Source organism: Lactuca saligna, chromosome 9, assembly GCF_052625555.1.
Source record: "Lactuca saligna cultivar CGN05327 chromosome 9, ASM5262555v1, whole genome shotgun sequence".
NCBI lineage: Eukaryota > Viridiplantae > Streptophyta > Magnoliopsida > Asterales > Asteraceae > Lactuca > Lactuca saligna.
The window spans coordinates 52,655,065-52,668,120 of record NC_136425.1 but is presented as its reverse complement, the minus strand read 5'-3'; the positions used below and the strand labels follow the sequence as shown (position 1 = coordinate 52,668,120).

The 13,056-nt window shown below is 39.4% G+C and overlaps 1 protein-coding gene and 1 pseudogene across 1 annotated transcript; both read left to right on the top strand.

Annotated features, from left to right (window-relative positions):
* The first annotated feature begins 2,020 nt into the window (after window positions 1-2,020).
* On the top strand, window positions 2,021-3,649 carry LOC145014034 (F-box protein At5g07610-like). Its single transcript, XM_078972385.1, has one exon. It carries the CDS (start codon window positions 2,182-2,184, stop codon window positions 3,424-3,426), a length of 1,245 nt encoding a protein of 414 aa, XP_078828511.1. The 5' UTR covers window positions 2,021-2,181; the 3' UTR covers window positions 3,427-3,649.
* Window positions 3,650-4,081: 432 nt separating this feature from the next.
* On the top strand, window positions 4,082-9,893 carry LOC145016340 (F-box protein At5g07610-like; annotated as a pseudogene).
* Window positions 9,894-13,056: the final 3,163 nt, after the last annotated feature.

Genomic DNA, 13,056 nt, shown 5'->3' with positions numbered 1-13,056 from the left:
GACCATGCCGGGTCGGGTCAAGTCTTACCAATTATAGTTATGGACTTAGACATTAATCCAACAATTATGTGTTGGGCAGATGAACCACGCTTGTAGCGCACATAACCTTCAATACCAAAGAGCGTAGATTCAAGAAGCGGCTTTGGGAAATGTTTGTTACATTTGCCATCTTTCATACATGGAGCATTTTCATTCAGTGGACCATATGGACCGGGAATCATACATGTTGTTATCGTTTCATACAACTGATGTTCCATCATTGGATCTGGCAGTTCAACAATAATATATGCATCCACATCGGCTGGATTCTTGATCCTATATGCACTTTTAACCCAAATCAACGTGTGACAGTGGGGAAGACCTCTTTTTTGGAACTCTATGGTATACAAATATGCATGAAGAAATGCACATATTATATAAGAAATTACCACGCTGTCTGCAACAAATAAATAACAGAAACAAAATATAATGTCATGTACAAATGAAGGACGATAACATAACATTGAACTACATGACATTTGGAAATGACAAACGGTACATTATTTTTTTTATATGTATAACCATAACCTGATTATACCCAGTCCACATTTTTTATGTTCAAACTTCAAACCACCAAAAAAAAAAATCAACATTCATTTACAAATAACATTGCAGGTTTTATACAATTATTTTGTATTATTTATATAATTGATCAAATTTGTTTAATTTTTATGTATTGTGGTGTCTTCACATGCTACTCCACATGATTTAGATTTTGTTAGATAGTATCTTCCGCGAGCAATTGTTTATTTTGTAGGCAATCATATTGGTGTTGATGTCAAATTCTGAATTAAATCCATTGCAGGAGAAAAACATTGATGGAGTGGGTTTATTTGAAGAAGAGCATCGAAAGTCATCCACCTTCATCACCATCTAATATGGTACATTTGACTCTTTCTGGCCTTTATATCTGGAATAGAGCTTATAACTAATAAGTTGTTGATAATCTAATGGAATAAATTGACAAAAACAAAAAATGAAGGAAAAACAGATAAGTAGGGAGTTATATTAAAAATTAAAAATGGTTTTTTCCATAGAACTTCACAAATGTACAAATATAACATGCACTGATGCAAAAAATAGCAACGTAGTTTTATACCTATAACAAAGAAGAATGAACACATATATGAAGTGTTACAAATTATAGCAACGTATTTTGAAAGGACATTGCTATAACTCGACATTTTTTTTTATCAAAGTAACATAACATATACATATAATATAGAAGAATACACACAAGAAAATAGGGGCAAAATAAAAAAACTACGATAGTATAATTGACAGAATAAATGAGAGTATACTGCCATTTTTTGCATTTCCATGAAGGGGGTAAATGCAATAAATAACAGTTTTCTTTCAAATAAAGTTACCCTTTGTGAAAGGTTTTCTTGACTTTTCACCATAATAGAAAGTATGTTGCCCTTAATTGACAATGATAGCAGCTCCTCAAGAAGATGGTGGTGGTGGTAGTGGTGTTATTCCAAAACTACCCTTTCGACTTAATGCTCTCCATACAAAAGATTAACAACAGCAAATACTCCAATTCCATCTTCAGCAGCACCAGTTTCAGGCACATATACCCTTAGCTGTTCCATGCTTTTTCAATTATAATGTTGTAATTTCAAGAAATGAAGATAGGGGTAGTTAGGTAATTTTTTCATTTATCTGTTCTGTGTTTTAGTCTGGAGTTTAAACCCTTAGTTGTTCTTTCATAATATTGCTGTATTTTTTTTTTTTGTTATATCCCGCTCAATTATACAAATGTCAATTAAAAATAAATCAGTAGTTTAGCACTAACAGATTTGACGTGTATTCATTTCCTACCTATGTTTATGCCAAAATAACTGATGTGAAAAGAAATTGCATAAAATATTTAGCACTAACAGATTTGTAACAACCTGTACTGTAAAGAGACGAAAACATATCTACAATGGATTGCGAAAAGTTGAAAACCACATAATTTTTTCAATCAGGGACCATTTCCAAAATTATGGAAAAATTCAAGTCAACGTCAACAAAGCTTCCATGGCAATCTGCTTATATGTTTACTCAATGGCTTCCATGACAATCTTTCACCATAAAATTTAAGAAAAAAAAACCCTTAAATACCCTATTCTTCAAGGCCTTCAACTCACTCCCAAAATGGTGAACACCAGATCTAAAATCAAGAAAATCCAGAACACCATAAACCTCTGGTTCTCGAAGGCTGCCATGGCCGACACCAATCATCTGGCCACGGAGTCTGGAGCTCTGATCGGTTCCAACGACGATCTTTTAATTGAAATCCTTCTCCGATTGCCTGTAACCTCTGTTCTTCGATTCAAATCTGTATCCAAACACTGGCGTTCCCTTTTGAGTCACCCGCGTTTTACCCTACTGTATAAAAATGCTTCTTCCTATCCTGGCCTTTTTGTTCGCAATTTGTATATTCCATTTAATAATGAAGACCGAAGTACTCCTCCATTTCGTGATCTCGACTTCTATCCTGATCCTTGTGGTATTAGAATCGTGCAATCTTGTAATGGATTACTACTTTGTTGTAGCCATCGGGGGGAAGAACGTGTTCATAAATATTACGTATTTAATCCCACCACCAAGCAATTTGCAGTCATCCCGTCAGTTCTTGGAGGCGCGGCTACTCGAAAAGCCATTTATTTTATGGGTCTGGCATTTCATCAAACAGATTGTGTTCACTACAAGCTTGTTTGCTTTCACCGTGCTAACCGAGGCGAGCCGTTTAAGATTCAAATCTACTCGTCTGATATAGGGAAGTGGAAGATTTCAGATCAATCTTTCTCTTTGTCTGCTCCTTATTATGCATCCTTCCACTACATAGTTTATTGGAATCAAGCAATCCATTGGGCTCCATGTTGTGTTACTCCATGGTACTTTAAGCTCGACATAGAAGAGTTGCAATCACTCCCATTGCCGATGATGCCGGAGGCATCTTCTGAAGGTTATGAAAACGGGGATATGCCCCTTTACTTTGGGGAGTCACGAGGCCATCTGCATTTTGTGGAGGCCGCCGATCGCAGTGTGAGCCATTTACAGCTGAACGTGTACGAGATGTTGAACGATCATTCTGGGTGGTTTCTCAAGTATGCAGTGGAGCTTGATGAGCTTCCGGATGCTTACCCAGAGATGATTAGGGACTATTTAGATCCATCGAGCCGGGGTTATTATGAATTTGAAGTGTTTGATGTGGTTAGGGGCGAAAGAGAAGATGAAACATTCATGGTGATTAGAATTCCAGGGAGGATCATAAGATTCAATGTTGTGGATAAGAGTTTCAAACAGATATCTGATCAAATCTATTTACATGGACTGACTGGACATGTGAATGTTCATCGTTATATTGAATCTTTGGTTTCATTCTTATACGAGTAATGTCCAATTTAAAGTATACAATGTTGTAACAATATGAAATGGAAGTAGGATACTATCACACACAAATAAAATGAAGTACATTGTTATTATAGTATTTTCACGAGTTGTTGATATGTTATTGAGGACTTCAAAACTATCGACAAATTTGGTCAACATCAAGGAAATCTTGGGCAAAGCTTCCATGGTAATCTTGTTAATATCATCCTTTGTTGCAATCTTTCAACATGAAAACACATAACCTTTGCTACAACTTTGAAACATGGACTAATTTATAATGGTTACTTTTGTTGATGTCCAAGATATATTAGCACCACCTTAATTTCTCAAATTTCCTTCTCTCTCTCTAAGAGAACGTTTTCTATAAAATTAGTCCTACCAAATGCTAAAATTGTACAAAACAAATTAATAAAAAAATATGTTTTTTTTTTTATTTTTTGTACTTAAACAAAGAAAATGCAAACTATATAAACAAAATTAGTAATTTACTTTTGATTGAGGGATGTGGTTGAAGAAAAAAAAAACGACTCCAATTTTACCTTTTCTTTTTGTCATTGTTTGAAACTATGAATGGCCTTCAATTTTTTGACAAATTCAAGTCAACATCAAAATCTTGCGCAAAGCTTCCGTCACAATCTCATTTTCTGTTTACCCTAACAACCTTTCACCATGAAAATGAATCTTACAAATACACCTTTTCTTCAAGGCTTTCAACCCACTAAAAAAAACGATGAACACAAAAACCCAAATCAAGAAAACCGGCAGCATTCTGGAGAATTAATCGGTTCCAACGATGATCTTCTAATCGAAATCCTTCTCAGGCTGCCAGTTACCTCTGTTCTTCGATGCAAATCTGTATCCAAACACTGGCGTTCCCTTTTGAGCGACCAACGTTTCACCCTTCTGTATAAAAATGGTTTGATCTCTCCTGGCTTGTTCTTTCAAGATCTGTATGTTCCATTTGACGATGAGAACAGAAGCCCTCCTCCTTTTCGTAATCTCGACTTCTATCCTGATCATCGTGGTATTAAAATCATCCAATCGTGTAATGGATTGCTTTTTTGCTATAGCAAAAAAGCAATCCCGCGTGACTGTAAATATTACGTATTCAATCCCACCACCAAGCAATTTGCGCTCATCCCATCGGTTCCTTGAGGCGGAAATGTTCGTAGAACTATCATATACATGGGTCTAGCTTTTCACCAAACAGAATGTCCTCGCTACACAGTTGTTTGCATTTGTTATATTAAACGTGATGAAGATCGGTTGCAAATTCAAATATACTCATCGGAGACAGGGAAATGGAAGATTTCAGAACAAATTTTCTCTGCGCCTTATCATACAAACTTCAGAGAAGGCGTTTATTTGCATCAAGCGATTCATTGGGTTCCTTCCAATGGTAACTAAAAATGATGAGATTAAAGATCACTCTCCATGACAATGATCATGGGGTTATGCTTTATTTATAGATAAATAATTACAAGGTACACCACAAATAATAAATATAAACAATTAAATGTATGGTACAACACTTTGGTCTAATACTTCCCCTCAAGCTTAAGGTGGTGGACCGAGACGAAGCATATGACGAAACTGTTCAAACTGGTGTCGAGAGAGACTCCTTGTGAATATTTCTGCCACCTGAAGCTTGGTAGGAACAAACATGGTGACAAGCGTGCCGGAAGCCACAAGCTCACGAACAAAATGATAATCAAGATCAATATGTTTAGCGCGTTTATGAGCCACCGGGTTTTGAGTAAGAAATAATGCACTCTGATTATCACACAGGAGAGTTGGTGAACCGGGCGGCAGAGCATGAAGCTCCCAAAGCAGATGAGTGACCCACATAAGTTCAGCAGCAGTGTTGGCTATGGCTCGATATTCAGACTCGCAACTGGAGCGGGAAACCGTAGGTTGCTTCTTAGCACTCCAAGACACGAGATTACCCCAGGAATATCGAGTACCCATACGTGGAGCGGCAAGTATCGAGGCAACGAGCCCAGTCAGCATCAGAGTAGCCAACAATGGTTGTGCGAGAAGGCCGGGAGAAGGTGAGACCATAATTAATGGTGCCTTTGACATAACGAATGAGCCGCTTCACTGCCTGAAAATGATCAACGGTAGGGGCAGCAAGGTATCTGGTCTGGTAATAGTGAGGTACTGAAGTGCCCCAACCAGAGAATGATAGTGAGTGGGATCATCAAATAAAACACCATCCCGAACCATGGAAACAGACGAAGCCAACGGGGTGGGCATAGGTTTGGCATCGAGCAGACCAGCACGTGAAACAATGTCATGAGCATACTTAGCCTGACTCAAAAACAGGCCGGAGGGAAGATGGGACGCCTCAAGACCAAGGAAGTAGCTCAAACAACCAAGATCTTTGATGCGAAATTCGGCATGAAGCTGAGCGACAAAAGAGGAGATAACAGAGGTGTCAGAGCCGGTGAGAATCAAATCAATCACATATACCAACAAATAAAAGAGGCAACTACCCTTGCGAAATATAAAAAGGGAAGGATCAGCCCGACTACAAGAGAAACCATGGGCGACCAAAAACGCGCTAAGACGATGAAACCAGGCACGAGGGGCCTGTTTCAAGCCATAAATAGCCTTATTAAGCTTGCAAACATAATCCGGATACCGAGTATCAACAAACCCAGGCGGTTGTTGCATAAAGACAGTGTCACCAAGCGTGCCATGTAAAAAGGTGTTATTGACATCAAGTTGCCGCAAAGACCAACCGTTAATAATAGCAAGAGTGAGTACAATTCGAACAGTTGCAACTTTAACCACCGGACTAAAGGTATGAGAGTAGTCAAGCCCGGAACTTGACTAAACCCCTGTGCCACAAGGCGTGCTTTGTAGCGCTCAATGGATCCATCCGCCCGATATTTGGTGCGAAATAGCCAACGACAACCAACGATATTGGAAGACTTAGGACGGGGAACCAAGGACCATGTATGATTTTGTTGTAAAGCAAGCATTTCGGACTTCATAGCCGAATGCCATTTGGGATCCTTAATAGCAATAGAATAATTTGTCGGCTCGGGTGTAGAAAGAACCGCAGAGAGTAAGCCATGGGACTCAAAATGCGCAAGATCAACCAGGTATCGAGGCTTAAAGATACCCGCTTTGGCCCGTGTTATCATAGGGTGCGATGGAGCCATGGGTGACGTAGGTGGAGGGGGCGGAGTGTTTGGGTCAGCAGCCCCTTCGTCATCAGAAGACGAAGACGAAGAGCTTCTCGAGGAGTCCGAATCAGAAGAATGGAGCGCGGGGGTAGGAGATGGAGCTGCCGGATGAGCGTTCGGGCCAACCGGGTCAGCCGGGTCGATGCTAGGTGGATCAGGCTCTGGGCAGGCCGAACACGGGCCGGAGGGAGCAGCCTGAGCAGATGCGGGGGGAGTGACCGGAGCCGGAGCAGGTGCGGAAACAACCGGACACATCCGACAAAAACTCTTGCAAGCGAAGAGAAGCAAGCGGTGTCGCAACGGTGGGGCCACCAAGCGGGAAATTAACCTCATCAAACCGAGCATGGCGCGTGATAAATATGCGAGAGGACACCGGATCAAGGCATTGAAACCCTTTATATTGAGAGTGATAACCAAGAAATATGCACGGGATGCTCCGGGGGGAAAGTTTGAGGGGCGAATAGTCGTGCAAATATGGATAAACCCGACACCCAAACGGGTGAAAAGTGTCATAAGCCGGAACTCGATTGAACAAGACTTCAAATGGTGATTTGGTGGCCAACACTTTGGTGGGCAAATGATTAATAATATATACCGCCGAGCTAAAAGAATGCACCCAATAAGAGGCTGGAATGTGGCCATGGAACATCATGGCAAGGCCGGTTTCGACTATGTGACCATGTTTGCGCTCAACCCGCCCGTTTTGTTGAGGGGTGTAGGGACATGAGACTTGGTGAAAAATACCACGGGCGCGAAAAATGGTCTTAACCCAATTATTTAAAAATTCCATACCACCATCACTTTGAAATATTTTTAGTTTGGATGAAAATTGTGTCTCCACAAATACAATAAAAGTCTCAAGCACCATGCAAAATCTGGCCTTTGTTTTAAGTGGGTAAAACCACGTAAAACGAGAAAAATCGTCCACAAAGGTAACATAATAGCGATAACCATCAACCGAGGTAACCAGAGATGGGCCCCAAAGATCGCAATGGACCAAATTCAAAACTCCAACAGCACGTGTATTATTATTATTAAATGGAAAACGATGCGATTTCGCTAATTGACACGGAGAGCATAAAACCGGCTTAGGTAAAATAGATGTAACAAAAATACATCCGAGTTTATTTAATAACAAAATGGTGTCAAACGACACATGGCCCAAACGAGAGTGCCATAACTCAAACGACGCCTTGGACCCCCGACTAGCAAAACAAGCATGTGCAGGAGGTTTGGTGGAGAGAACGTATAATCCATGGTCACGCCTTCCTCGGGCTAGCACCCGTTTCGTTTCCCGGTCCTGAATATCTCAGTAAAATTTTGAAAAAAGAACATCCACATTATTATCATATGTCAATTTGCTAATCGATAATAAATTTTTGGTGAGTTGCGGAACCACCAAAACATCCTGCAAACGAATCCCATTATTAAGAGAAGAGGATCCAATAGAAGAGATAGGAAGGGTATTACCATTCCCAAAATGGACCGAGCCATCACCACCAAAAGGCACGGGTTGATTAACCGAAGCGGAGGACGAAACCATGTGATCGGAAGCACCAGAGTTCACATACCAATCCGGGCCAGAAGTTGAAACATTACATTTGGATAAAAATGCCTTCACCAAATCCGAATCATTTGCGGGAGGAGAAGATGCAAAAGAAGAGAGTTGAGGACATTGACTTGCATAGTGACCATTATTCCGACAAAGTTGGCAATGAGGGGGACGAAGGCCACGACCACCACCCCGACCACGACCACGAGAGGCAGTGGCAGCCGCGGAGGCACCGGGGGCAGCAGCAGTAGAAAATGCGACGGGTGGGGTGGAGCCACTGTGGAGCGAAGAAATGAACATGTAATGGCCCTCGGCCTTTGCAAGAAGGTCACGAAAGGAGTGAGACATCCCGGAGGCACGTATGGCAGAGGAGAAGGCCTCAAATGATCCCCCAAGTCCTCGCAAAAAATGATGATTTTTGTCCTCGTCGTCAACGGGGTGGCCTATAGCGGCTAATTGATCACAAATGGTCTTGAAACGCCTACCAAAATCTGAAACCGAGGCGGAACCCTTGGTAAGGAGGCGAAGAGTGTCACGAAGGTTATGCACACGTTCCATGGAGGAATTCCCAAAGGAAGCCTTAAGTGCCAACCAAATGGAACGAGCGGTGGTGAGGCTAACAATTTCTGAGAAGGCCTCCTCGGTGAGAGAGGCTTGAAGCAAAATAACAACCCGTTGATCCGCAGCTAGCCATTCCGCATGAGCCGGATTGAGAGTAGGCTTGCCATCAACCACAAGGTGGGATGGCGGGGCTTAAGAGGAGCCGTCTATATGATCAAAAAGATTTTGATAAGTAAGGAGAGGGGTCATTTGGTTGACCCACAACAGATAGTTTGAGGGAGAGAGGCGAATGGTAATGAGGTGAAGAATTGTGTTCATGGGTAGGGTGGTTTCGGTGGAAGAAGACGCCATGGGAGGGGTAGTGGGGTGGTGACAGATTTCCGATGGAAGGAGGAGAAGGGTGGCAGGAAACCAAAACAGGAGGAAGAAGAAGGAGAATCGGAATTTTAGGGGGTGGGAGGTGAAAGGAGAGAGGCTCTTGATACCATAAAAATGATGAGATTAAAGATGACTCTCCATGACAATGATCATGGGGTTATGCTTTATTTATAGATAAATAATTACAAGGGTACACCACAAATAATAAATATAAACAATTAAATATATGGTACAACACTTTGGTCTAATAGTAACCCATGCTACTTCAAGATTGACACAGAAGAGTTGAAATTCTTGCCATCGGTGGTTGGAGTTAACGGGACTATTTACTTTGGGGAGTCACGAGGTCATCTGCATTTGGTGTTGAGGAAGTGGGCTGATCGTGGTGAGAGACATTTACAGCTGAACGTGTATGAGATGTTGAACGATTATTCTGGGTGGTTTCTCAAGTATCGAGTGGAGCTTGATGAGCTTCTGAATGCTTACCCTCAGATGATCCAGACGATCAAGGTGATAGGTAGAGACCAAGATCCGTCGATTCCACAATTATACAATTATTCTGTGTTAGATGTGGTTAGGGGTGAAGAGGATGATGAAACGTTCATGGCGATTTTTATTCCGGGGAAGATCATAAAGTCCAATGTATATGACAAAAGTTTCAAGCAGATATTCAATCTGAGCCCAATAATCTATAAGTCGCAAGTTCATCGCTTTATTGAAACCTTAGTTTCTTTCTAAATTAAAAGATCCAATATTTGTGTGTAAATTTCTGAATTCTGTCAGCTACTAGCTATTTCTTTATCAAGAATATAAATTATGAAAAATATAGCAGCGTATACTTGTTATCACTAACATGTTTATATTATAATCTATAATAACTAAGGTAAAACATATTAATTGTTATTTCCTTGTAATTAACCTATGGCATGGCAAACCGCAAACCTCAAAGAGTGGCACTACATGAAAAGAAAAGAGAAGATCCTTTTGATATCAACATGTATATCGTCTATTTGTTTCTATGTGGGTTACATTATCTTGTTAGATTCATTATCTTAATCCGTCATTAAGATCATATAGGAAAATCACATCAAATAATTCCAGTGAGTTAGGATTTAGGAAGCTAGCTATATATAGTGTCTTAGTTTGCTAATTAAGTTTGAAAATGATAGATTTTGAGTGTGTTAAGAAGCTAGCTATAATATTATACTTCATATTATATCGGAAAATAAAATATGTGCTATCCCTTACGAAATTCCTGGTTTCACCCTGGTTCTCAATTCTACAATAATGAAACTATCCCAAAAGGACCATGAAGACAAAAACTATCCCATAGGGGCCATTTTTGCAGTTTTGTCAAGAATGATCACTTTGCGTTGATACTGAATGTTTGCCAGTGAAGGACTGGTTTTTTTTGGTTTGGATCAAAGAGGTGACGAGTTGGATTCTGAGTATTAAAGATAATGAATCAAATGCAAGAGAGAAGCCTAAAGAAGAATATTATTAGCTTACCATGTATACATGTATGTCATTTGTATGTATGTCCTGTATATTTGGTTTATGTAGTCCATATTGTACTTGATTACTATATAAATGGATTTCAAGGCCAGAGGCCATTCCATGGGAAAATACCACTTACATGGTATTAGAGACTTCCGCCAAAATCTTTCCCTCTCTCTCTCTCTCTTTCTCTTTCTCTTTCTCTCTCTCTCTCTCTCTCTCTCTCTCTCGCTAAAACCCTACACCACTGTCAAACACTTTGCATTTGGCCTCTTCTCCCTCCATTAATTCTTTTCTACCCTCTTTCCTTATTTGATATATTCTACTTCCCATTAACATGTCCAAATCATCCAAGAACCAAAAACCATTTGGTGTTACCAACATCAAATCTTATGTTCCTATGATCTTGGATCTCAATCAGCTAAACTATGATGCATGGAAAGAACTTTTTCAAACACACTGCAGCATTTTCGGGGTCAATGACCATCTCACAGGAGACTCTAAACATGTAGATAACAAGGATGAAGCGTGGTTTAATATTGATGACCTAGTCAAGATGTGGATATATGACACAATCACTCAAAGCAAGGTCGGCTCAGAGATTTTAAGGGCCATGTGCTAAGAAGAAAAATGAGACCCTAAATATAATTTTTTTAATATATAAGATAAACAAACTTAAGACGGTGAATTGTCATTACGAAAACTTAAAAGTAAACAAATTAATTAAAAATAAATATATGGAATTTTATAAAAAGATCAAGGGTTAATTGTGTAACTTTTGAAAACTTATTTGTTAAAGGAAGGGTTGATTATGAATTATATATTACAAAATAAGGGCCAAAACTGTAAATTGAATTAAAAACCGCAAAATGATGTTGACATGAATGTGAATCGAACCTGTACGCCTGTTTGAAATGAAGAGGATGCGAACGTGCTTATGCCAATCGAGCTAAACAGGATTTATGCAAAAACTTGAAAAAACTAATATATATTTAATTATTAAATATATATAATTTAATGAAAAATCGAGCCCTATTTTTTTCGGGGCCCTGTGCGGCTGCACCTACTCCCCCCCACCCTAAAACCGGGCCTGACTCAAAGCTTGCTCAAAATGATCCTTAAACCAGGTGCAACTGCTCACATTGTTTGGACAACTCTCGAAACTTTATTTCATGATAATCAACTAACTCATGCTATTGAATTAGATCAAGAACTCTTACTCTTGGAGATCTAACAATCTCTCAATATTGTGAATGCATGAAGGTAATCTCAAATCTTCACACCAATATCGGATCTCCTATCCGTGAGCCAACCCTAGTCACATACCTCATAAATGGCTTATCACCAAAATATGGCAACATAACCACTGTTATATGCCATCAAGACCCTTTACCATCTTTTCTCAAATGTAAGTGAATACTATCTCTAGAGGAATGAACCTTAAATCGAAACTGACCCACTCAACCTCTCCATATAAACCATGCACCTTCACCACTGCCTTTCTTGCTAGAAGCCCTTCTACTCCCCAACCACCACTAGTACCAAAAGCATTTGTTGACGCGATTAAAATGATGAAATGATGCGGGTATTGAACCGCACCAAAAAATATCGCATCAAAAAATACCCTTATTTAATGATGCCGTTGCAAAACCGCACCAAAAAATACTCAAAACCGCCTAAAAAAATAGCCAAAATCACACCAAAAAATAAGCAAAACCGCCTAAAAAAATAGCCAAAATCGCACTAAAAAATAGCCAAAACCGCCTCAAAAAATAGCTAGCTAAAATCACACCTATTAACAGGTCCGCCATTGATGCACACCACGCTACTTATGAAGATTCATTTTCTTGTATTTAGGTATGTTCGACGAGTGTTTTTCAATCAAAGGTTAATCGTAATTTCTTTTCTCCAAAAAGGGTGGTTTCAATCTCTGCAATTTCTTTTTCTCTACCAAATAAAAATCTATTCTTGGGAAATTACATTTCATCGATGGTGTTTTCAATTTCTTTTTCAACATCTTAAAACTCACTTTGCACAAACTAGCTCCATATCCGTTGATTGAAAGTCACTGAAGTAAACATCATAAGTCTTTGGATCCTATTTTGGAGATATATCACGGAAGAATATGCATATGCAGAGATTCAGAACAAGAGAAAACATCATTAAACTTAAAATAGGACATCAATTTACAATTACTACGAGAAAAACGGAGGTACAACTGCCGTTAATGAAAAAATGATAAATATTGGACATACCTCACATGCGTTTTCAAGCATTGAATCGACAAATCTATAATTATGAGAAGAAGTTGCATATCTAACTTTATATAAAAGAGGGAAGATTGAATGAAAATTTTGAACGAAATTTGCAGGGATCTAGCGCGAAATGAAAAAATTCGAATGAATTTTTTAAAGGAAAGATTAATGGTGCGGTTCAATATTTTTTTAGTGT

Bases quoted from the DNA above. Each gene is read 5' to 3' on its own strand.
- LOC145014034 (XM_078972385.1), top strand. From the start codon at position 2,182: ATGGTGAACACCAGATCTAAAATCAAGAAAATCCAGAACACCATAAAC.